The sequence below is a fragment of the Anas acuta genome, chromosome 12 (genome assembly GCF_963932015.1).
Source record: "Anas acuta chromosome 12, bAnaAcu1.1, whole genome shotgun sequence".
NCBI lineage: Eukaryota > Metazoa > Chordata > Aves > Anseriformes > Anatidae > Anas > Anas acuta.
Genome location: NC_088990.1, coordinates 13961187 through 13985861, shown reverse-complemented (window position 1 = coordinate 13985861; position 24675 = coordinate 13961187). Strand labels below are relative to the sequence as shown.

The 24675-nt window shown below is 40.4% G+C and overlaps 1 protein-coding gene and 1 long non-coding RNA gene across 4 annotated transcripts in view; one reads left to right on the top strand and one right to left on the bottom strand.

Annotated features, from left to right (window-relative positions):
- The window catches only part of LOC137863054 (uncharacterized), a 94101-nt gene that overhangs the window by 5552 nt on the left and 63874 nt on the right, over window positions 1–24675 (top strand). The window contains exon 4 of the long non-coding RNA XR_011100653.1: window positions 17028–17134. This is a non-coding gene — a long non-coding RNA (uncharacterized lncRNA). The remainder of the gene's footprint in view (window positions 1–17027; window positions 17135–24675) is intronic.
- CHRNB4 (cholinergic receptor nicotinic beta 4 subunit) lies at window positions 1667–14828 on the bottom strand. 3 transcript variants are annotated; one of them, XM_068695900.1, is made up of 7 exons: window positions 14315–14827; window positions 10218–10346; window positions 9742–9887; window positions 8843–8887; window positions 8607–8716; window positions 4538–5510; window positions 1667–2474 (listed from the first exon to the last, which is right to left on the bottom strand). In XM_068695900.1, exons 3-7 carry the CDS (start codon window positions 9853–9855, stop codon window positions 2334–2336), a joined length of 1383 nt encoding a protein of 460 aa, XP_068552001.1. In that variant the 5' UTR covers window positions 9856–9887; window positions 10218–10346; window positions 14315–14827; the 3' UTR covers window positions 1667–2333. The 3 variants fall into 3 exon arrangements, with proteins under 3 accessions (XP_068552001.1, XP_068552002.1, XP_068552000.1); XM_068695901.1 differs by lacking the exon at window positions 10218–10346 and having other exon boundaries at window positions 9830–9887; window positions 14315–14828; XM_068695899.1 differs by lacking the exon at window positions 10218–10346 and having other exon boundaries at window positions 14315–14826.

The window sequence follows — 24675 nt, the reverse complement described above, 5'->3', positions numbered from 1 at the left end:
CCTGCCCTGCAGGTGGGTGCAGTGATTGGAGACAGTGTTCAAGTCTGTGCTGTCCCTTCCAGACTGGCTGTTCAGGGTTGTTGTGGGATTTAAAGCGGCTTCACCTTTATACTGTGCAGCACCAGCAGCTGCTCTGGCTTCCCTCTGGCTTCTCTGTAAGCAGAAAAGGCTGTGTGGCAGCTGTGACAGTGTGTGCACATGTGCTTGTAGTGTTCTGTGCCACGGCAGCTTCTGGAGTATAACCCAACATGGGGTGTGCCTCCCTGCAGGGCACAGGCTCCCCTCTGCTCCCTTGGGGCTGTGTGGGCTCCATCTCATCTCACAGCTATGAGCAGTCTCACAGTTGGCTGGAGCCAAACAGCTCTGCTATTCAGGTTTAAGAGGGAGAAGACAGTTAAGAGGGAGAAGGCATGGAGGAAGGTTTGATCCCTTCCAACTCTACACCACCCACCGGGCACCATGGGAAATTCCCAGAACAGTTAATGTTCAGGGGGGACCGAAGCATTGGCACCCTCTGGGAGAGGAGGATGAGGCAGCTCCTGTGGTTACATGGCACACCAGCACTAATAGGGCCGTCCCACAGGCCTCCTTCACCCTCCTGCCCTGTCCTTCAGGGCACAGCTTGAGGACACAGCGTAAGTGGACTGGAAGGGAGTATGACAGTGTAACAGCCATTCCTTCCTCTAGCCTACAGCCTAGGAGAGAGGCTGCTGCTGCTCACGGAGCCTTCCCCACCCCACTTCTCTTGCTTTTTCAGTGCATCTTTCCTAAGCTGCTGTGTTGCAGTGCTCAGGCCCCTGGGGAAGGCCACCCCTTCAAGCACTCCGGCTGCAGGTGGTGGCACTGGGAGCAGTGGGGCTGCAGCAGGGGGCAGGGCTGGCAGCAGTGCTGGGAGTGTTCAGCACAAGGGCTAGGAGTGAACGTAGGGATCAGCAGAGGTCCTGGAGTATCTCTGAACAGTTGGGAAGGCCTCTGTGTGACTGGTGTGGTGTGTTGAAATGTGTAGTTGTCTGTAGCTGCTAGGGAATGGTGACCTAGGTAGGGATGTCGCTTAGTTCTGATGAGGGCAAATAAACCAGAGGTGTCTTCACCCGCAGCTTGCTGATTAATACACATTTAAGTGTCTGCTAATCCTCTCCTGGGACAGGTCGGCCTCAGTTCCCTTTCAGAAGAACTAGTAGGTGTTAACAGTTTGTTCACCAGTCGCTAGTTGTACCTATCATCGGTGGTAAAATTATTCTGTGTCCTGACAGCGTCCCTAGCAAAAGCTGCGGTTGGTTTAGTTTGAATCATCAGCCCACTGCTCTCTGTGGAGGATACGAGTTGGCTGGGACAAAGTTTGATGAGATTATTCTGTGGTGGGAGTCTCAGGCCCTGATCTGCCCTTTGCTGAAGGCTTAAAGACTGTGCATGTGCTAGCTCATGATAGCTTTCATAGCTCATTTGTTGAGGGTGGTATTTAAACCTGCGTAAACATCTTCTCAGCAAAATGCACAGGTCTGCATGTTCTCAGGTGTTTAGCCTGATTCCAGCCACCTTTCACGGTTGTTGTGTCCTCTAGATGCTCTGCTGGACTTTCTTTCAGCCTTTAGATTCGTGAAAGCGTCTGTAACCCCCACTTAACACGAGCTGTTAAACTTGCAGGAACATTTCAGGACTAAATCTATATAAAGGAGAAATTTTACATTTTATTTATATTTTATCACTGAACAAAGCATATAAACGTTTGTTAATTATATGTTAATTTAGCCTCTGCTGTTTGATCTAGTAGCAGAGATGGCAAGATGAGAAACCTATTAGTGGTTACCTCAGAAGTGGCTCTGTTTCCCAGTTCAGTCTTAAATATCACACTCAAAGCAGCTAAACAGTGATTCCACCTGTCAAGCTCTTTATAAATCAGACACAAATAGTTTGATGCATTTGAAAGAACTAAATACCTTCTTTGAAGTATGGACAGTGCAGTATTCTAAGGAAAGAAAATGGCTTTCCTGAAGCAATGTATATAAAATTCCTTTTAATAAATAATCCCTGTGAGCCAAGCTGGCATATCGTACAGTAAATGCCTTTCTCTGTAATGTTCAGATGTCAAATAATTGAAAAAAGGGCCAAGATGCCACCAGAAGAACTGAACTTGTTGGAAAAAAAAAAAAAAGAAATGTTTTTGGATTTTTTCCTATCACAATAATCTAGCAAGTCAAGTTCTACTTTCCACATCCCTACCATAAATCTGATGTGAGAGCAACTTGGCTGACATCAGTCCGGATTTAACAGAGAGGAAACAGAGCCAAAAGAAACCCAGCATCTATGTAGGCATTGACAATTTTAAATAACAACTAAGGGTTCACGGCAGCAATGTGGTTTTGAAAAAGTGGCTGCAGAAATAATCCAACAGTCCCCAGGACACAAACAAGGACAAATATCCAGAGAAACAGCCTGTCCACTACCATGGCAACATACTTCCAATCTTCAATGACCTGGAAAAAAAAAAGCCAATTAAAGGTATTAGCAATTCGTCATATCCTTTTGCTTTTCCTCTTGCTGATACAGAGTCTTTGATTATGAAAACAAAAGGAAATAAATCTCAAGGTTCAGGGAATAAAATCACTTTAGACTTGGGAAGGATTCTGTCTCCTGCAACCATTCTGAGCAGTGGAGAAAAATACTGTAAATTTATCTAAGATGGTTTTGGTGCGTCAGTGCCTGGTGTCAGTCCGGAAGGACCCACGCTACAATCCAATTAAGGAATTTTTTCTTTAATTTTAGTTTGCAGATGCTGTTAATCTCAGTGGACAAATACAAACAGTATTTACTGCTGTTAAACAAGGTTAGCTTCTGAGCTCTTATCAGCAGTCTTCTTAACCAAGGGTTTTAATGTGTATTAGTACTGTTGTTTTTATTAAAATCCCTTTGGCCTTGCATGTGTTGAAACACAACGTGAGCCTTCGTTTCTGTTCTCAACCTGAAGTGACTTTGATGCTATTATTGTAAAGGATGAATATATCAATCTTCATTTGCATCTCCTCTGTCATTGATTCTAGTTACGTGTGGGACATCATCACCTCAGTGACTTTACCATGCTCGTCAATTATCTCACGTCTTACATTAGAACATTATATAGATTTCTTTCAGCGCACCCTTCTAATTTCCACTGCTGCTAATGGGAATTCTGCACTTCTGAAAAGAGGCTATAGGAAATGTACACGAGCGGTTGTTATCAGAGCATGATAATGAAGGAAGATAGCAGAAATTAAGTTTATGAATTCAGAAAACAGTGATATGTAATATCAGAAAACCCCGTGTAAAAAGCATTCAATTCTTTTTTAATGCATGAAATACCCTCAGAAATTGTTCTTAGTCTCAAGTGGAGGCTCTGTAGGTCCTTTAATATACGACGTATTCTTGCATGAGTTTCTGAGCTATTAGAATATTTTTTTTCCTGCTCTGTAAAGCATGCTTCTGTTCAGGCAGTTCCAATATGTATAGGCTCATGTCTAACATTAACTCCTAATCTTCTTTATTTATATTGACAGTAATTTCAGTTAATAGAAAACATGAACTACTCAGCAGCATGTTCCTCAAGGGACTTCTGCAATATCAGAAGCCAGACTATAAAATTATTTAGTCTGCTGGGCTGAAGGAGGGAGAGCGCAGCAGGAATAGAGAACCTGGAGTCTGAGTGGGATCTGGGACTGAGCGGGGTCACAGAGAGGATGCCTGACAGTTTTTCCTAACGGTGGTCTAAACAAATCCCAACCACCTGAGTTTTTCCAAGCAGTGTATTTATATCAGCTTCAGCATGCCAGCTAGTTACACATGAGCAGGGCATGTGAACAGGACACCAGCAACACTGCTTAAACATGTCTTGAATCCTGTACTTCTCATAGCTGATAACAAGTCTCACTTGTATATCACTGAAATGGAAGAAGTAACATCTCTGCTGGCATTAGGGTCTTGATTCTACCACTGTATTTGCCATAACAGAGCAACATAATGTCTTGCTCGGTTATGGACAGAGATCTTAGGGCAAAGAAGATGTCTGCAAGTTGTTTCCCAATTTTACTAAATCCTTCTTCTGTGCCCACTTAAGTAAATTAAAGCTTGAGCTGCAGGTATGTTGTTTCTGGTTAACATGGGCTGATCATGTTCAAGTCTTTCTGAATACATTGGGGGAAAATATTCTTAAATGGCATACTCCCAGACCTGGAACTCAGTATTTCCCCCCCCCCTCGCTAGACATTACTTGAATGTCACAATGCAGCTTTTTTGAGGATGTTTCATGATTTACTGGGTAACCACCATTCTCTTTTCTTTTTAGAAACATCCGAGTTACTTTCTAGGAAAGCATTGGCTTTACTGAATTACTATTCATGAAGTTGTTTTAATGGCAAACGTTATTTTGTCTGATAACCTATGGCTAGAATCTCTAAAATCTTCAAGCTAGCTAGGGAATTCAAATCTCCTTCCTGAAGAACAGCATGCTACAGAGGACAAGGGATGAAGTTTGGAAAGACCAGGATGATTTCTCATTTTTACTTACACTTTGGTCGTTGTCATCACTTTTCATGTGCTCTGCTATAAAACTGACTCCATCAATTGCTTCTTGGACTTCAGGAGAAAATTTCATGCCTGATCTTAACCTGAAATCTTGATGGTTGCTGACATTGTCAAGAGTCTCAGTGATTTTCATATCATATTTTTTGGCAGAAGCTGTGTTCACAAAGTAGGTAGAATTCTTGTACAAGATGGGTGGGTCCATGGAAAGATTCTCTGCTCTTGTCTTTTTGCAGTTGCACAGCTTTTGCCGTGGAGAATTATTTTCTGGACGCTTCATGAACAGATAGGCTGGGAGTCTTTCAAGGAAAACCAGTTTTACCCAAGGAGGCATAGTGTGAGTACTTGGAGATCTGTGGTGGACATTGAGTACGCAGACACTGGTAACGATTGAGAAGGTGACTAGTACCATTGTAAACATGAGATACTTCCCAATCAGCGGAACATCCAGAGATGTTGGAGGGACGATTTTGGAGATCAGCAGTAAGAACACAGTCAAGGCAAGCAACACAGATATGCATAAGGTCATTTTTTCACCACAGTCTGAAGGCAAGTAGAACACCAGGATGGCTAAGGAAGTAATTAGCACACAGGGAATGATAAGATTGATGGTATAGAAAAGAGGTTTCCTTTTAATAATGAAGTCGTATGTCACATCGACATAATTGGGATCCAAAGGATTTACAGTCCTTCTTCCAGGGAGTGCTACAATGTCCCATTCTCCACTGGGAGTGAAGTCGTCCATGCTTGCCATGGAAGTTTTTAGTACCATATCAATTTCTGTATGATCATATGTCCAAGACCGGAACTTTAAGGTGCAGTTTTGTTGATCAAATGGGAAATGCTTAACCTCGATCTTGCAGGCACTCTTGTAAATGGCTGGAGGCAACCAGCGAATGCTTCCATTATTCTGTACAATTACATTTGTGTACAGTGAAACTTCGTACGTGCCATCGGCACTAATGAAACAAGGGAAAAGAAAAAGGAGAGAAGACCAGCAAACATTAAAAGGGAAAACACAGTTCAAAACAGAAAAACTCGCATTCTTTGTCTTGTGGGCCTCAGTTGTTGCTATAATTAAAGCTTAGGAAGATTTCAGTTTTGAAATCTATGTTGTAGGCAGCTATAATTTGATAGGGAGATTAATGTATGCATTTCTCCCAGTTAGAGAACTGATATTTTGTCCAATGCTTACAGAAAATTATTTTCATAAAATGGTTATTAAATAATAAATTTGCACGTCCATTTTGTCCAAAGAACTGAAAGTGCTTTTAAATATTTTTTCCAGTAATTAGGGCTTACAATATCTTTGAAGGCTGAGTAAAAATGAGATCATCCAGCAAGAAAACAGAGGCACCTTTGGTCTGGAGCACAGCCACTGCTAAGAGCACACAGCAACGCTCCTAAGTGACTTAGGCAAGGAAATAAGGATGTGCAGCGCTAGTTAGAAATGCAGGGAGAGTGCAGGCAGAGGAAATGTAATTATATAGTTTATAATTGATCGGCTTGTTCCAGTTAATGCTTACATATTACAAAACCAGGCCAGACAAGCCACAGGGTTCTTAATGCCCACAAATGATGTTGGCTTTGCGTCTCCTCCAAATGCTGAGCTTACACCAGGAGAGTCTCCTGTGTTATGCTGGGTCCTTTAATTCAGGGAGAGGATCATTATCAGTCAGTAGTCAGTATGGTTTCTTTTCCAGCGTTTCTGGGCAAACAACATGGGATTGTTTATCCTATGAAGTATCCTGAGGCAGAAGTGTGGTCAATTGTGAGAAATTTCCTTGAAATCTAGTGTTTGATAGTGTATTCACTGCATCTTTTCAAGCACGCTATGCAATGCCTTTCAAACTCAGTCAGTCCTGCTAACCAAGGAAATTGGAACAGGAGGGAGGAGGAACTTTCAGTGACTCTTTATTGATGGAAGAGGAAACTCAATTGCTGTTATTAAAACTGGGTTAGACACTTGTTAGGCTGCAAAAGTGAGTCTGGACTAGATATATCCCATTTCCTTTTGGATAAACAGCTACATTTGTAAGGAAGCTCATACAATTTAGAGACAATATGTTATCTGCACAACTAAAATACCAAAGTCAAAGTGTAAACAGAGGAAGTTCAACTGACCGTGATTAAATAGCACCCTTTTACTCCAATGGGAAATTTGCTCCTTGGGCGTTAATAAGAAAGTCTAGTGAATCACCTGTCTGTTGACAAGTCATAAAAATAGAGCTGTTTCTGTACTAAGGTTGATTTTTCTGAGCAAAAAATCAGTGCAAGCATCCAAGACTTGGCATGTGTATAGCTGCCCTCCAGATTGGTTACACTTGGCGATGCAAAGACGTCCTGGAGCCTAGCACTGCTGAGCTGAGACCCTTGCAGCTAATTTGTGTAGGCAGTGAAAAAACTAAGTGCAGAAGTGAGAGGCTACAGTGTGTAAGGGTCTTTAGTTGGTTGCCAGTCAATGTGTGTGTGTGTGTATATATATATTTATTTATTTATTTTTAGTAAAGAAACTGTATTTTGGCTCTCACATGTCTCTATTTCCCTGAGTTAGATTTACAGTTAAGCCATAATACTGCATAGACTTCTGGGCTGAGAATATGCAGGTGCTTTTGCTTGCTGCCCCTGCATGAGCTCTGAGGCCAAGCTGCTGGTACTGTCTCAGTGTCCTCTACAGCTCCCTGTGCTGCCTGCATTTGGGCAGAGCTGTGTGGTGCAGGAATGATCGTCTGTTTTCCTTGTTGGGACCATGCTGGACTGACTGCTGCCTACAAAACACTGCTCCAGCAGAAGAAAGTTACAGGGGGATTGGTCCTTACCTAAAACTTTAATTTCAAGCTTTGTACTGATGTAAAAAAAAAAAAAAAAAACAACAAACAAACAAAACAACAACAAAAACGAACAAAAAAACCACCAATATGGTGTTGCTAAAAGCTTGTTTCTGCACATTTAGGAAGCCTTTAAAAAATGTTCCTTGTCCTTACAATCCACTAAATGATACTATTTGGAGAATAGGAAGAAAGATGCCGGGGGCGGGGACACAATTTAGCAGAACAAGATTTGATGAGGCAGAGTACATCCTAATCCACTAGCTGAACTATTTTGTGACTAATACAATAGTTTTTAGTATTTAAATATTTCTCAAATCTGATTTCCAGTAGTAGGATTCCAGGGACTTAATTCAGTTATATATAAACTTCCTAGGTTTCCCATCTGTACATGTTAGTAAACCATCCTGCGTTCATGAATTCATTGGTTTTCAAAGTATCATGCAAGTGTATTATAAGTTTTGGTTATTGTGGTGTTTGTTTGTTTTCCAGAAAAAATGATATTATCTACTTCAACGCTTTGCTAGAGACTTAAAAACAAAACCCCAAAAAATCAGCAGTTGTTTGAAAGAAAAATCGAACTATGTTCTAGCTCCAAGATTTTATTTTTCTTAGTACCGTGAAGCAGTGAAATCTGTCAAATGTTGACAGATTTGTTATATATTCTTATAATTGACTTTTGAATGCTTTATGAAAATAGAATATAATCTGGTTTTGAAAGTTAATATTAACTCATGGAGTTCTGTTGTCTGTGAGCTTGAGGCAGATTTATGTCCTGGAGTCTGTGGTGGAAGGAGAGAAGTAGGAGATAAAAATCTAGCACAGTGCCCAAGATGTCTGATAGAATTCCAGCTGTCTTTGTTGAAACCTGGTCAGCGTGCAGCTGTGCTTGTTCTTAAAATTCATTCTTTCCAAGCTTTCCAAGTAGTCTAATCTGATAAAGCCTTGTGTCTCAGTTGTGAGCCTTCTCATTGATCTTCTGGTGTTGTAACAACTCATGCTGCAGACTCGCCCCAGGTCTGCTAGAATCTCTCTGCCTAGAGTCCCGATTTTGCTGAAATGATCTTTAAGGCCAGTACCTCTGCCAGATATACTTGGTACTGGCTAAAAGGTCTACCCTTTAGTTTCAGACCTGTCAGACCTGCATCATTGGTTCTGATGTTTTTTTCTCAATATGTGGTTAACATTTTGTTCACCGTCTGTATAAATTAGGGATGTTTTACTTACTTATTGTAAAGCACAATGTCTGGCAGCCAGATGTGTTTTGCAGGTATTCTCAGCGTATTTATTCCTTCGTAGTCAGAGGGCTTCCAAGACAAACGATAATCAATCCACTCCTAGGAGAAGAATTATACATTAGCGATGGGAGGATCCAGACCATCACAAACAAAACAATCACTGTGCTGTAGTGAAAGCAGTGCTGTTTGTGCTTTGCAAGGGCATGCCTCTGTGGGTTTTGTTACCTGGTTCAGCCAGACATTTGTAGTCATGATCTGCTCCCGTTCATTCTGCAGGGGAAGAGACAGAGAAAAGCTGTCCTCTGAAATGTTCAATTTTGTTGCAATTATAAGATTTATTCTTTCTGGGCTTTCAAGGATATTTCCAACTGTACAGAATGATTTTGCGTGGTGTATTTCAAAACAGGCAGTTCTCTACTGGTAGATGCCCGGCTTTGTGCACATACTGGTAATATATTGTCACTCCACAAGCAGGTAGCTCCAGGTGGCTTTTAACAAGGACAGTTGTGACTGGTGTGAATGCCACTCCTTGGGAACAATTTCTCCCCTGCAAGCTGACTTTTTTTCCCCCGTGGGTCTGATTTGAAACAGGAGGCAAACTTTTGCCACCAAAAAGCTCTAAAAGAATTTGTGTAAAGTTTATGTAAGGTTTGCCACGTAAGGTCTTATCTAGGAGGTTCATCTTCATGGAACTTGTAGGAGTTTCTACCAGAAAACCTTATAGCGGTCTTTCAGTACCAAAGAGGGCCTACAAGAAATCTGGAAAGGGAATGCTTTGTCAGGGAGTGCAGTGATAGCTCAAGGAGTAATGGCAAGCAGTGACATTATGTGCACAGCCCAGGAGAGATCCTGACCTGGTGTAACTCGCTGCAGCCTTACTGAATCCAGAGAAAGATCTTGATTTTTGATCAGTGGGATTGTATTGGATGAAGATCTGGCTGCTGTCCTTAGGCATAGATTGTTGTAGCTGCATTCTGAAATAAAACCTGCAAACTGCACGTATGGGCCCTGCATGTTATGCGAAGTAGAAAGTAGTGGGGACAGACTAACACCAGTCTGGCTTTTACTTAAGAGTGCTGTGTCCATAGTAATGAACTAAAAGGTGTAGCTTAATGTGAGCTTACCACGCTGATGAGCTGTGCCAAGGAAACCTGCAGTTCTATAGATACCAACTGGGATGAGTTGACAGCCGGGCGAATTAACTTATTGTACCTGTCAGGACTCAGTAGGTGGTTCATTAGCTTTTCTTCAGCATCTGCTGCGGTGCTTCCTGTAAAACATCACGTAATGGGCTTACAGAAGGGACACCAAGTGGCATGATGTAGAGATCATGGAATACCTGTGCATCGGATCATCTTCATGAAGTAATGAGGGCTTTTGATTTTCTAAAGACCGTCGTTTTGCAGGAGCAGAAGGATGTGGTGCTTGCACTGGTATCTGTTCTGCTGAAGCTGACTGTCTTTCACAGAGCATAGATCAAAAGTCGATAGTTCAGGGCGCTATGTGTTTGTGTTTGTTTTTGTTTTCCCCACAGTAAAATGCAAAGCTCAGGTTGATAGGTACTTTGGGGAGTGCATTCAGAAACTAGGAGGAAACCCACCTTCTTAATAACACAGGAAAAATGTTTCAAAGATCTAAATGGAGGGAGTCTGGGTGTGACTTTTCTCTTCATTGTCACAGGAGACGAGGAAAGAGTTGCAGGCACAGGAACAAATTGGAAGACTCTGGTCTGCGTAGGGAAAACCAGAGGATGAGCTGCAGGAGTCATAGGGTATTTTTAAAGATTGGGAGCTCTTTGGTGGCCAGTGATGTTTCTGTTTCAGAATAATTTTATATGAAATCCAGATGCACTAATATATGCCTTACTTTATTTGTAAAATCAACCTGATTTATGGACTAGCACAAATGCTTTAAATCTTAGGCAGCTAAAGCTGGAGTCCAGTATCTGCAAAATACAGGATCTGCAAGCTGCTGTCAAACAAGCCTGAACATTTCCTGTGGAGAAGGATGGCTTATGGCACAGCTCCAGAGGTGACTGGGTCCCATGTTCTCATGTTTGCTTTTTTATGGCATGGTAGTGGACTTTTCAAACCAGTGTTGACCACGTAATAATACTGATGACGAAGGTCCTGGTAACAACCTACCAGCAGTATTGTCCCTTTGTAGGAAAGCAATTCTGCTCTATGTAGAGTAATTCTGTGTTGTGTGGTACACCTGGCAGCGATGGACACAGGCGTTAATGAAAACAGATTCTAGTCCAGCGAATAGCGTGACTCTTCAGTAGGAAAGGGCACCTAACAACCCTAGAAATTGCAAAAATTAAAAGCATGTCTGTACAGCATATTTGCTTCCATGTGAACTGGGCTGTAAGTTGCTAGAGGGAACAAATCTCTCTTGAAACTTGGTAATTTTGAATTACACTCAGATATAAAAATACCTTAAGAACTTGTTTCTGATCCAGTATGAAGTGGGGAGACATGGAAGAAAATTTCATCAAATGGATCTGTCATATCTAAGAACAGCTTTTACTCAAGCTGTGGGGAAAGGATGAGATAAACAGCAGGCATGCTTTACTTCTCTTAAAAGGAGTATGTGCTACATCATTGGTAGCACAGATTTTGTCACACGTCCTTAACTGTAATAGGGTCCTCTAGAATAGGCTTCTCAAGTACATCCCAAGCCATTTGGGAAAACATCTGTGTTTGTTGGGGTGGTTGGTTTTGTGATTCACACTTGCTTTGTACTCCTGCACAAGTCATTATGAAAACCTTAGTATCATGTGATATTTTAATGTTATATTTATCCTCAATGTAAGCCTGCCTAATCAAAGGCTTATCAAGCTAGAGCTATGTTGATCCTTGCTAAGCTCCAGATTCTGTTTTTGGTTTTGGTTTTTGTTTTTTTTTTTTGTATTTCAATTAAGATGGAGCTAAAGTTTATACTGTGTAGAAAAGGGGGCTTCGTTCCTTCATTCCAGAAATGGATTGTTTTGTGTTTACAGGGATAGCTGAAAAGCCTCATGATAGCTAAAGAGATAATCTCGATTAGTTATTTTTATTTTATTTTTAATTTTTAAGCAAATATTTGTGTTGCTGCTGCATATATAAGTGACATAAGCTGACTGCTATAATTAAAATATAAATAAATTGTCATTTGGTTTGTTTCATATAGTGGTTGCTGAATGTTGCTAGCACAGAGAGTGAATTCTTGTTTGAATTTTTAAATATGGTTTCCCTGTGTTCCCATCTTTCTGTAGTTATTCTAGTGTATGGAGTGTTTGCCTAAGCAGTGAGAAAAGTGGAAACTGCAGAATATTTACAGAAACCTAATTCTGAAGGTACAGTAATCACTGCTTGTTCTCTGAAACCTGATTTGGGAAGTCGTGGTCATCTGGTCTGCAAATCACAACATACTGTGGGTCTCCATGTCTGATGAGAACAGCTCAGATTTCGAAGTACTGACTCTGTCAATAAACTTTATGCAGCTGAATGACTGCCATGACTTAATTATAAAAACAGCCTGTTAAATAATGAAGCCCTTTGAGATACTGTTCTCTGTTCTTAGGGAAGGGGTTCCTATAATGAAGAATTATTAACAAAATTGCCACACCATCCCAACTTTTAAAGAACTTAATCATCAAAAATTAAGGTCAGAGGGGCTATTCTACCTCACTCAGCTGCCTGTATCACATGCCGCTAGATGTCAGCAGTGCCCTGCCTTAAAGGTTGCCAGGTCTAATCTGCCTGTAAATAAAGTGTAAAAATGAGTGGCTCTTGAATAATTTTTATAATCTACTTTCCATTACCAATCTTATAGTAACCAGATGGCACCTAATGAAAACCAAATTGTCCTTATATGTATTTCATGATGTCAGTGGTTGCGCATTTGAAAACTCCTGTTTTTCTCCTCAGAGTTGAAAGAAATGCAAGTGCACTTTTTCCCCTTGCAAACTCCTTTTCTCCAAATAGCAGTAATTACCACAAATGCTGCAGGTAGTAAAACGTTGCTTTTAGAGAAATGATTTTAATAATGATGAAGCAGCCCTAATTTGGGGATAAAGTGTGTTTGTGTACTGAAAGTAATAGAGAAAAACACATTGGGGTGGATCCTGAGCTAGTGAAATTTTCATAGCTTCACTGAACATGCTGCACATCTCCTCCATGACAAGGAAAGCAAATTACCCCATAAATTGCAGCACAGATTCTGCAATAAGTTTGTATTCTCTTTGTAGGGGTATTACTGTTAAAAACAAACTGCTTTAGCATGCTTTTAATTTCACAGTAGAAGAAACAAAAACAGGCTTGATTCACTACTACTCTGTGCAAACTTTACTTTTTACATGGTCAAAGTTAAGTATAAAAAATGAAATAAGTACTCAGTCTGTGCTGTACTGCTTATTTTCAGTGTAGTGACAAATATGTCGGCATGATTTCCCCAGAACAAAATAAGGAGCAGTGTTGTAGACAAAAAGTGCACTGTTACCACTATATAAACTGTAGAATTTAACAGAAGACATGCTTCCCCCATTTCCCTAACCAGTTATTTTAATAACTGTTGAAATAATAATAGTTTAGAAATAATATATTGCACAACCTATTGTCATTTTGGTCTTTCCTCTTTTGCAAATGACTTATGTTGACAACGGTGACGTACCAAATTCCCATCTATAATTAGGAAGGAGCAAGTAGGATGCAGCAATAAGACAATCTTATTATCTTCTCTGAAATTACTTAGTGATGTTGTTACTTCTCAGTGTACTATTGTGTAAAAAGATTTACATGGCGTCTCAGGACAATGCACACTACTTTGGAATGCTTATTGTTCCTAAGCAAGTAATAGTGAATTTACTGTATTTTACAGCATATTTTAACTTCTGCAGTGCAATTAATGCAAATAAAAATAAAATACTGATGGATTCAAAAATATGTAATCTAAAGTAGGCCCTCACCAACAACCTGCAGTTGTTACAAAGCAGATGTTTTCTGAAGTATAGAAGAAACAAAACTGCAGGTTGATTAGGTACATATAGGAAAATGTGATTTTTGTCCCAGTTCACTTTCTGCCAGTTTCACTCCAAACGCTTCAGTGGAGTCTCTCTGTGGGAAGATGCTCCCAAGGTAAATGCACTATTGTGTGCTGCTGTTGAGCTGTGCGTGTTGGCTAAAACATAGGCAAGAAATCCTGACGGGCTAAAGAAAATGTTCTTAATGTATGTTTACATTTTTAAATATATATTTATGTATTCTAATTGAATTTAAACATTAATTATGTATGAATCAAACAATTAGGAAATAAGAACTTTGCAAATATACAAACTTGAGTCAATAATTGTACAGAGGGGGGAGATCTCTCTCATTTATGCTTTATGTCTTGGTTCATTTTTTCTTTTTTTCACTCTAAACGCAACGCCTGCTTTTCCTGTCACAGATTATCCTGGGAGCATCTAAAGGAACATTCTTTACTGGTTATCAATGTCATCTCCTACTGCTCTGTCATTTTATGTCCAACTTACATATGCATCGTAGTGGATTTGCTGATACCGAATGAGCCAGAAACAACGCTAAAACAATCAATTTCATGCATCTTCGTAAAGTCTGCAGCCTACTGAGGTGGTAGTTACGAATGGTATCATCTACCTCCTAGCCCTGAAAGCTAACACTGTTTCACAAACTGTATCTGAAAGAAAAGATCACTTACCGTTAAAATAATAGGAACCCACTACAAAGAGAAAGAGGGTGTATGTATTCCTCATGGCAACAAGAAGAAGAGGTGGATTACTGTTCTTCAATTAAGACAGCTGGCAGTAGGCTCTGTCGTCAGGGTTGCACAAGGAAGAGATGTAAAAGCAAACCTGGATCTTGGAGGTATTAAATCCCTGGAAAGAGACAGACAGTAGGACCTGGCAGAAGCATTCTGCAAAGTGGAGTTTTCATAAGCATAGTGGTCCCTCCCCCTTTGCAGCTGTTTAAAGAGCTTTGTGGAGAGGAAAAGCACATAAGAAGAGGAACATAATGTGATAATGTTGAATAAGAGGAAATGAAAGAGCAAGCTAAAGAACATGATCTGCAAAACACAACTGCTTAATTCATGCTACTAGATAACATTTAGAAGGATTTCTGGTTAGTAAATGCAGTGGGTGGGAATAGCTATGTGGGAAGAGCTGGATATAATTTTGTGCCATAAGACCTGTTAGTAAAAGTCATGTCAATTAATTGCAGCCCTAGCAGAAACTTATCTTCTGTGTTAAGAGAAACAGTCCTAGCAGAAACTTATCTTCTGTGTTAAGAGAAACAGTCGACTGCCTGTTTACAGCCCTCTTCCACTCCAAGGCCTGCACATGTGATCTCTATGAACTAGAACTCTAAAAGGCTTTCTGGGAGCAGCTGGAGGGGAAGGGGGAATTTGCTGTCATTAGCATTTGACAGGATTTGTAGAAGAAAGCAAATACAGCTTGGTGAGAAATAGCCAATAGCCATAAAGACATTTCAGAGCAGTGTTAGAGAAATCTTATGGAAGTTATCATTTATAGCTGAAGGGTTCAGCAGAGTATAGAGTATCATGTTTTGGGATTTGCCATGGGAAGAGGTATAGAAAGAAGGGATAAGAAGAGTTTAGGTGTCCTTTGCAAGCACTGTGGGGCAGACTGAAGTTCCTGGTTAGAAAACGTAAGTTAATCTTCTAGTTACTATCTTATCCCCATATTGAGATTCCTCTCTGCATATGGTGGCCACAGGATACAGTTCTGAGCTCGTCCCATCTCCCAGCAGTCTAACTCCCAGTGGAGGCATTCCTTATTTACCAGCATAACCCATGTATGGACCAGACCCTTAATCTTTACTTCTGCATCAAGCACAGTTGCTTTCTAACTGGAGCTATTTGGAGAAGGGCAACTGCTGCTATTTTGAGGCAAGCTGTTGCTGTAGCATTGAGCAATTCATTGCCTTTCCTTTAAGCACTGTAGCCACCACCTATTTTTTTATTCGTCACTAAAGAAGCCAGTGCAATCCAAGTGATTGCATGTGAATGGACTAACTGCAATGAAAACTTCAAAAGCTGGAGGAAAGCAGAGAAAGCACGTGTTGAAATTGAGCTTTCCTACAGCAAATTGTTCTATTTTAATAGTAACAAACTCTAGTAAGTATGTGCCAAGGAAAGCGTTTATGCTGAGCCCTTCACTTCTGGCTTCTCACCATGGTGTGCTTCGCTTGTACCTCATCATAGGCCTCTACCAGCTGACTTTGCTACGCTCTTGTGCCCACTGCTAAGCAATGTTGAACGGGGAATTGCTCTCAAGGGACTATGCCTTTAGTTGTTATGGGTATGGTTGAACAAAGTACCAGTCTGTTGGGGAAGAAGGACTGCAGCTGTTTCTCTGTTTTTACTTTCTGATATATGACCTATTTATCCTCAAAGGCAAATCTTACATCTGCCAACCCAACCTCTGTGCTTCAGCAGCAGTCACAGGAGTAACAGATGTATGCACCCTGAAGCCATTGCACTTGTACCGTGTACACTGCTTGATGCTTGAGAGTTGAATAGCAGCTCAAGGTATAAGAAAACTGACAGGGACAGATTCACCAAACTGGTGGGTGGTCACAGAGCCAGAGTCACAAATTGTTCACTGATTTTTGCTGCTGAAGCTGGGCAGGGAGAATGACCACAGCTGTGTTCCTTCTCTTTGGCCATATTCTTTCCTTTGCCATTCATGTCTGTTCATTCTTACCAACAGGTCACTGAAGGGCTTCCTTGGTCACTTGTGCTATGCAATACATTTTCCTAGGGTGATACTATAGAATTCCACTTGTTCATTACGTTGATATCCTGAAATGACAAGTCTTTTCCTAGACATTAGCATATGCACTGTTCTGGATTTGCATGTTAATACACTGTGCAAGCATGGGGATAGCATGGCAGACAGACATCCACTCGGGATTGTTCCTGGTGCTGCAATGCTTTGCATGTCTTAACGGTCTTAAAGCTTTTAGGTACATGAGGAATATAAGATAGCCAAGTGCACAAGAGAACTGGCAGATCCTTTCCATGGATTTGTCACAGTGATTTGAAGTTTCCACTTGTATTAGGAAAGAAGCAGTTAGAAATGCTGGAGCTTCCAAAGCAGAAGCAGCCTGGAGTGCAGTCGCTCACTTTAGTGAGGCAGGTACAGCGAACAAATAAATGCTTCCAGGTAGAAAGCAGCAATTAATTTCCAGCAGTGGTGACATTGACATGAATTTCAGGGTTGAGCTCATGTCTAAACTGTATCAATAAGGGACTTCAGATCATCTTCTAAAATATTGGCCTTACAAAACACAGAAGACTGTCTTTATGTTGTGCTTGCAGAATAGCTGTCACTTGCTGGCTGAAAATTGCTACAGAAGATGTCAACTAATGGCAAACTTTGTTTTTCTAGCACCTTACATTGAAGTGAACTTCTGTGATACCTGTCAAGGTCTTGGCTCATCTCATCAACATCGAGGCATACTTGGCTTTCTGATCAGTTGAAAAATGGAACTTCTTGTACGTGAGTTCTCCAGGTAGCTGTTGTGGCCCCCTGTAGTTAAAATCATAGTTTTGCCTAGTCAACACTTTTTAAACAAGCTCATTAGAACAGCAGTGTTGGGGTTAACATTTTCCCTTTTGTAATCTAAAACTTTGGAATTTAATAAGCTCCTTTTTCTTGTTTCCTCCCCCTCCCCCCCCCCTTTTTTTTGTGATTAGTAGATGTTTTGTATGGGATAATTAGTTTTCATCCAGAGGTATACTCTATGGTGGTGGACCATGTCTACATGTGAAATAATGTCAAGTCCACTTCTTACAGCACCTCTGTATTTATATTTGCCTTCCCAAATGGGATCTGACTAACATGGACAAGTCTTTGTGATAGGCTGTCTTCAGACATTGTGTCATTCTATCACACTTTTGTAAATGACAGTGTGAAATAGGGCTGTGGATGCTACCAATTTTCAGATAAATAACACTCCTTTAATGTTTTGAACGATGATGATACTGTATGTTGATGCCTGATGTATCATCACATTACAGTCTGCTCCAAACCAACAAAATGTTCCAGAGAATTGCACTAATAGCACTGTGACAATAACACAAATGATGCATACAAATGATTCAGTAACAATGGGTGTGATTCTGTCTCTCCTTGTCAAAATATGAATGATCAAGGATCAATGAAAAAGCCACCTTTCTACTTTAGGAATATGTCTGATGGTAGACAAATCACTTCTGGAAAAAATTGTTTTCCTTTTTCTGGTTTATTTTTTTAAAGTCATCACCATATGCTTTATGAGCTAGCAGGTGGGTTATGTTTGTAGATTCTTTGAGGCAGTAATAGTAAAGCATCTGACACTAAATGATTATTATCAATGTCTTAAACCTCCAAACTGCACAAGTGTAACAGGTTCAGAGTGTTTTCTAAAGCACTGCAGAAGCAGCAGCTGAGAGTGTGTTATGCTATTTTGGAGCTGATGCTTTTATTTTTATCAGTCTTTTTTGCTTCCTCTTATATGCTTTGAGATTCATTGCAAGCTTGCCTGTTACACATAGAGCCCAATGTTTCAGCTCTGTGCTGAGCAGTACCAGTATAATAAAAAGCCAGTTTCATGATGTCTTAATGTATCCACTGAAAGTGTAAATTTTCAAATAAACACATATTTATATTGCTTTTTGAAGTACATCTGAGATGTATGTTTGTTGGGATTCAGGAGGTTTGAAGTGGGAGTGAACTAGTGCTATATTCAAAAGAGGAGTCTGTTGTTGGATACATCATCTTGGGCATGTCTGGGTAGATTCAGGAGCTGGAAAACGTTTGATGAAATGTTTGAGGATAGTCTTATAATTTAGCCCACTGGCTTCCCTGTATGGGGACAAAACAGTTGAGTCTAATGTTATCAATTGTATGGGAAACTCAAAGCTGTATTTTTCTCCTGCTGTGGTGATCTGTTACCTTGGATATGGTAGAAGTGAGAAGCCCGTGTTCATTGTTCACTCATGTAGCCCAGATTAATCAATTTTTGTGAGTCATTTAATCCAAACTTTGTGATGCTGTAACTATTTATCTCCATTAAATCACTCCTTGTATAAACTGTACCATGGAGGGATTAAGCCCAGATGATCAATTAGATCTTTAGGGGGATAACCTCATTGAAACACTCTATATCAAACCCCTAAACAGCATTACTGAATTGACATCAAGACATTGTTTGAAATGTTTTTATTCTGAAGTAAAGATACTACATAGTGAAGATCAAAAGAAAAAAGCAAATTTATAAATATATAGGCAGAATTTTCATATTGTATCAGTGTGATTGTTCAAGTGAGTTGAATAAATATTAAAAGATAAAAATATCTGTAGAAACCATCCTCTGTATAGATTTTGATTATCTTGAGCAAAGACAGGCAGTTTATAGGGATTTCAGTGTAATAATATTTCCTGATTATCGAACTGAAAATTTAGTGGAGGCTAAAGAAAGAAATGGAGGTGAATGTTATCACTAAGATAGTGAGAGACTTTTCTAGGTGAAAAATCATGAATAGAATCTGAAAGAAACTCAGAAATAAGACTTAATTCTATCTCTGTTTGTGTTATGTAAAATTCCAACTGATAGGGAGAAAAAAAAAAAAAAGATGAGAGATTTGGGGATTAACCCTAATTTTTCTTCTTGATTATAGAAAATAACGACTGAATAACATATAGATTTCTCTACTATGTATGCCATGCTTATGTCACTGGCAGAAAAGGTGTTCCCAAAATCTAGATAGAAATTTCCTTCAAGTTTACTTAGGGGAAGTCTCTAGGGGATATGAAGGAAAAGCACAAAACATCTTTTAAAAGTACAAAACATCTTTTAAAAGATCGTAAACATGTTTGGTGTTGTGGTAATGGAAATAATCTTGCACTTGTTGAAAAGTGGGATGGTGTAACGTCACGAGGAGGAGAGGGGAGGTGGACCTGAGAAAGTGCCGCTCCAAAACAAGGCCCAGTACCCGAAATCTAGGTAGCCAGTTCATGTAAGGCAGTGTTGTCCTCAGAAAGAGATCTTATTGATTTCTTTAAAAACGTACGGCTGACATGCACAAAAGAGGGAGATGAACTAAAATTCCAACTTGGGGAAGGCGCTTTTAAGGCTTCAGTAGATCAAGTCTCTCTCAGTGGAAAATGCAATCTGGGAGAAGATTCTAAGTAGGTAGTCCCCCGCTGGCTGACTGCAGTAAGATGCCACGTTTTGTATTGATTCGCTGTACGTTTCTTCGTCCACATCACGATGCTCATCTCGTTCCTTAAGATGTGTAGTGGATTTGGGTCAGGTAGCTCTGTGACCATTTCTCTCTGTGTTATACCGCAGCAGCTGAAGTATCCTGGGGAGTTAATTGCCACCCATCTATAACTCTCATGACCTCAGTTATTGTCTTCCCTCCAACCTCCTCCATTTGAAAGCTGTGGTAAACACCCTGATGTTGTTTATGTCTGAAAATTTTCCAAATTCCTTCTTTCAGGAGGCTTTCAATTTGTATAGAGCAAAGAAAGTGTATCTTGGTGCTTAAATTCAATTCCGTGATATCAGGTGCTGTAGAAATATCTTCAGATAGTTGCATTGTCTTTTCCAAGACTGCATCTCATTCATTTAAGTCTGTCAGCTGCCTTTGCTACTGCTGACTGCAGGTTTTTGCTGATATGTGCTGCAGCTCTTGCCTGAGTTTGAAATACGCTCTTAGGGGTTATGTTCTTACAGGTGGTGGTTTGGTCACTGATTTTAGCTCTCCTCAGGGTCTCATCCATGAGCTTTGGTCAGTTGTTCTTTCCTGATCACCGATGCAATCTCTCTCTTCATTTAACTCCCTAAATTAACATCTAGAATGAATTTGATGCTTACCTCAGAAAGGCTCACATTAGCTCAGAAGCTCTTCCCTGACTTTGGTAGGGGTATCACTCTGGTGGCAAACAGTTATACATTCTTTTAAAACATTGTAAATGAAGCCCTGGTCATTTCTGTAATGCCTGTATTTTTTCTGAAACTAATAAAAAGGGGCTAAATATATGGATGTTTAAGAACACATTTTAGGCAATACCAATATGCTCCTGTATGCAATATAAGCATTTCTGTGGGCTTGCACTTTTTGAAGTAAAAACTCTAAAAGTAAATTCCAGGAGTAAGTAGTGATATTTCTTCTGTTTATCTACCTTGCTATATTATTCCAGCTAAGAAACCATGCTTTACTACTGCTGTTTTCTGCATAATTTCTACCAGTTGTGGTAAGTTATTGAGAAGAGCTCTACTGACTACGAAAAGTAGGTGTTATGAGTAAATCACATGCAATTCAATTCAAATGTGTGGAATTTAATGGTGCAGGGCCAGACCTACAGGTCATGCTCACTGTAGTGTGGTGCGAGTTTTATCTCAGAGGTTGGCAGATTTTGCACCAGACAGAATTGTATTAGGAAGATCCCTGTCTACTTGGCAGTAAAATAATTTTTCTTCTCAAGATGCCTCTATATTTTGCAGGGTGCTAATAGCAATAGAAAGCTCTCTGCTTCATAAATGGCCATTTGGAAAACGTAGAAGAGCTGTGGTGCAGAGCGCATCATTGCAACATGTGAAGAATTTTCCTTGATTTCTGAACATCTCTCTTCTTCTCTGGGGTAGAACTGCCCATTGCTACCTCCTTCCTTGCTTTCACTGTGTTGGGCCCATCCCAGGTTAGTAATGGCTGTTTTGTACACTGGGGCATTCAGATAACCTGTGTGCCAGGAAAAAGAAAAACAAAACACAGCTCTTTGCAGTGGACTCCAAAGGTTTCGGTTTCACACCCATGCTGAAGGGAATCAGAGCACCCGTATCTGCCTGTCCCAGCAAACAGAGGGAAAGGAGAACAGTGAATGGCAATTGTGCTGTTTGACATTTACCTTTTTATTTAGAAGTGCTGCATTTCAAGATGAGTAATTTGGAAAGTGCAGAAAACGGAGGGGTTTAGGATACAAGATTGAGAGCCAAAGGCAGGGGCTTAGCTCTCAGCTCTACCATGAGTCTCCAGGGCCTTGTCTAGATAAATACCATCGCTGTTCGGTGCTCCAGCTTCCCCAGTTGTAAAGCAAAGATAAGGATTGTCAGAGAATTAACTAATGTTTGTAAAAGGCTAGGATGGCGAGGAATGAAAAGGAATCATAAAAACAGAAGGAAGCCCAGCATTACTGTGGCTTTCACACTTAATTTCTAATACCACAGAGGTTTTTGCTTGTTGTTTAATACATGCACTGAACCAGGGGAGGAAGAGCTATCAGAAGAGATGTTTGCCTCCCTCTCGTAGGTGCCCTGCCTCCCCATGGCAGCTGAATAGGTCAGCTCTGAGTTGGTCAGGGAGCATTCCTAAGGGTTGTCACAGACCTTCCCCCAGCGGCTCACATGGCTGTGAAATCTCTGCTGGCTGCTCTGCAGTGGCAGCAAGCTAGATGCTACCTGCTCCTTACCAAAGGGCACTAACAGGGAGCAAACACTAAGAAGTATTTCATCAGAGAGCTCTGTTGTTAGCTACAGAGAGCTTTCTGGATTTATTTCCAAATTGATTTGCAGATCTTGAAGGGGATTGAAGGTCTGGAATGGATATAGTGGCTCTATCTGTCATGAAGCTAACCTGGCAATAAATACTGCTTCATCAGGGCTGGTAGTCATTGAAGTCCTTTTAACTTTGTAATCCCTTTGTTTGTTTTTTTTTTTTCTTCTTCTTGAAGACAAAACCCCAGATGTGGCTATAGCGATGAACGCATCTTGAGCAATAGCCTGCATTATCACTGCTTCAAAGGGAGGATCATTAAAATCACATTAAGAGTTGGCAGAAGCCCATTAAAGGGCTGGGGACTCGCTGGACTTCCAGCTTCAACATTTCAGGCTTCTGCACTTTTCAAGTGCACAGGCTTTCAGTGCAGCACTGGGGGTTGTTAGCGAGATTCCTTTTTATTTTAATTACTGTGGCAGGACATAAGCTGTACTTTATTTGCAGGTAAGGTTTAACAAAGTTTTGGGGGAGGCCAAGCAGTTTATGGCTGCTGCCAGTGAGAGCTGGATCCCTGTTTGGTGTCAGCTGTAGCCCAGCAGAAAGCCGTCTCGTGGCTCTTCCGTGAGACCTTCCCGTGCGGAGCTCTTTGGATCACACACAGCAGTGAGAACAAATATTAAGCCTGTGTAAGAAAGCAGAAACAGCTACTGCTTCTGCCTCTGGCAGATACTGAAACTGAATGTGCAGACAGTGGCAAGGGTCTGAGAAGAGTGAAGTGGATAATTCCAGAACAGTTGTCTTACAGGAGCATAGAAATTCAAAGCAGAAATTCTTTGGTTTGGTTTGACAGAACACAGCCTACTGTGATTTTAATGTCAGACCTTCTTAGAGGCACTGACAAAGCTGGCTAATGATTGGAAAGTATTTAACATATAGCATGGATGTTTTCGATGTCTCTCAACTCTTTAAAAATTAAACATGCTAATTGCAAGTAAATATGGCCAGGACAGATGTATAGGGCATGTGGTTCTGTAAATATAGGAGTGCAATAAGCTTAAAAATTTCAATATGAGTGACTTCCCTTGAGGTCATTTAAAAGGTATTTGGTATTATTTTGGGATTATTTGGGGAGTGAGAGTGCATTAAACATTCTCCATATGAATAGCTGGGCAGCATTTCATTAAAAAAGCCTCCCAGATTTTTTTCAGTCACCTGTCTCTGGCAGGCTGTCTGTGGAAGCAGCATTTGTGCCTGCTCCTAACAATTCTTTAAAACTGTGACCTGGCCTCACTAATCAAAATGATGAAATGTAAACAAAGAAACAGCAGATGGCAACCGAGAGCTTGACTTCCAGTGCACACAGTGCAATAATAAAATGCTTATAAAGGAAAATTGTGCAAGATAATGAAGTATTTCCATGTTTTTGGATTTGCAAATTAAGTATTTGTATATCAGCTAACAAAAACATTTTAGAGCCATGTTCCTGACAGCTTTTTTTTTTTTTTCTTTTTCTTTTTCTTTTTTTTTGTGGTTGTATTACTTGATCTAGTAAAAGATGCTATCACTCCCTACAAGCCTTGCTTCATATAAATCTTGCGAACCTTTCCCAAACACCTGACCTCTAGCATTTCCTCTGACCTTTCTTCTGGTTTGGTCTACTAGGAAAAACTGAAAGAATAGGAAGCCATCTAGAAAAACATTCTAAATGAGATTCTATATTTTTTTTTTCCCAAGCCAAAAATAGGGCTCCCTTGTTTACTAGACAATAACCTATTATCTCAGTTTTGCACATCAGTAGATAGTTAATGGAGGGATATGAGCATCCAAAGACAGGCACTTCTATTGTTTTTTTTTGTAATCTAGAGCAAGAATGCGCAGTTGAATTTTGATTTTTAAGTATGTGAAGTTTTTTAAGCTCCACTAATGTCCCAAATTTTATTTCTCTCCTTTGCCTTACCTAGCATGCCACAGCCAAATTTGTTATTTCCAAATCAAAGGAAGCAGTTCCTTCTGTCTATTCAGATTTGCTTTTTGTAAGCTCTTTTAGTGCCTCTGGTCCTATCATCTGCGGAAAGGAATAATTTGTGCTGACATCATATAATTGCCCTGAAGAAAAAATATGTTGCATATCACCAAGTAAAGGGAGAAATTTATCTATAATTTAGGACAACAGTAGGGTTTAATTTAAAGAGTCTTAGAGCATCTTGCATACTGACGGTTTCTACTGTCTTGGGATTCTGTTATGTGGGTATAATAAGATATGACTGAAACGAAATCATTATGAGGACCTCAGTTTTGTAACTATTTCTAAGGCTTATTATCCTTTGTGGCAGCTGTGCTTTTGAGAACTCTGCAATCATTTGTTTTAACAAGGAAAAGACACCCCACAAATGACTGACGTTCAGGGAGGTTCTGATAAGGAGCAACAGGCAAGGTTTGCCTCTCCAGTGGCAAGCCAGTGTGACAGCCTGCAGTGAGTCTCTGGACTCTCGGTGGTTGTTCATAGCTCCCTTGCCTGCCAGGCCTGTGCTCGGGGCCCTTCAGCACAGCACTGC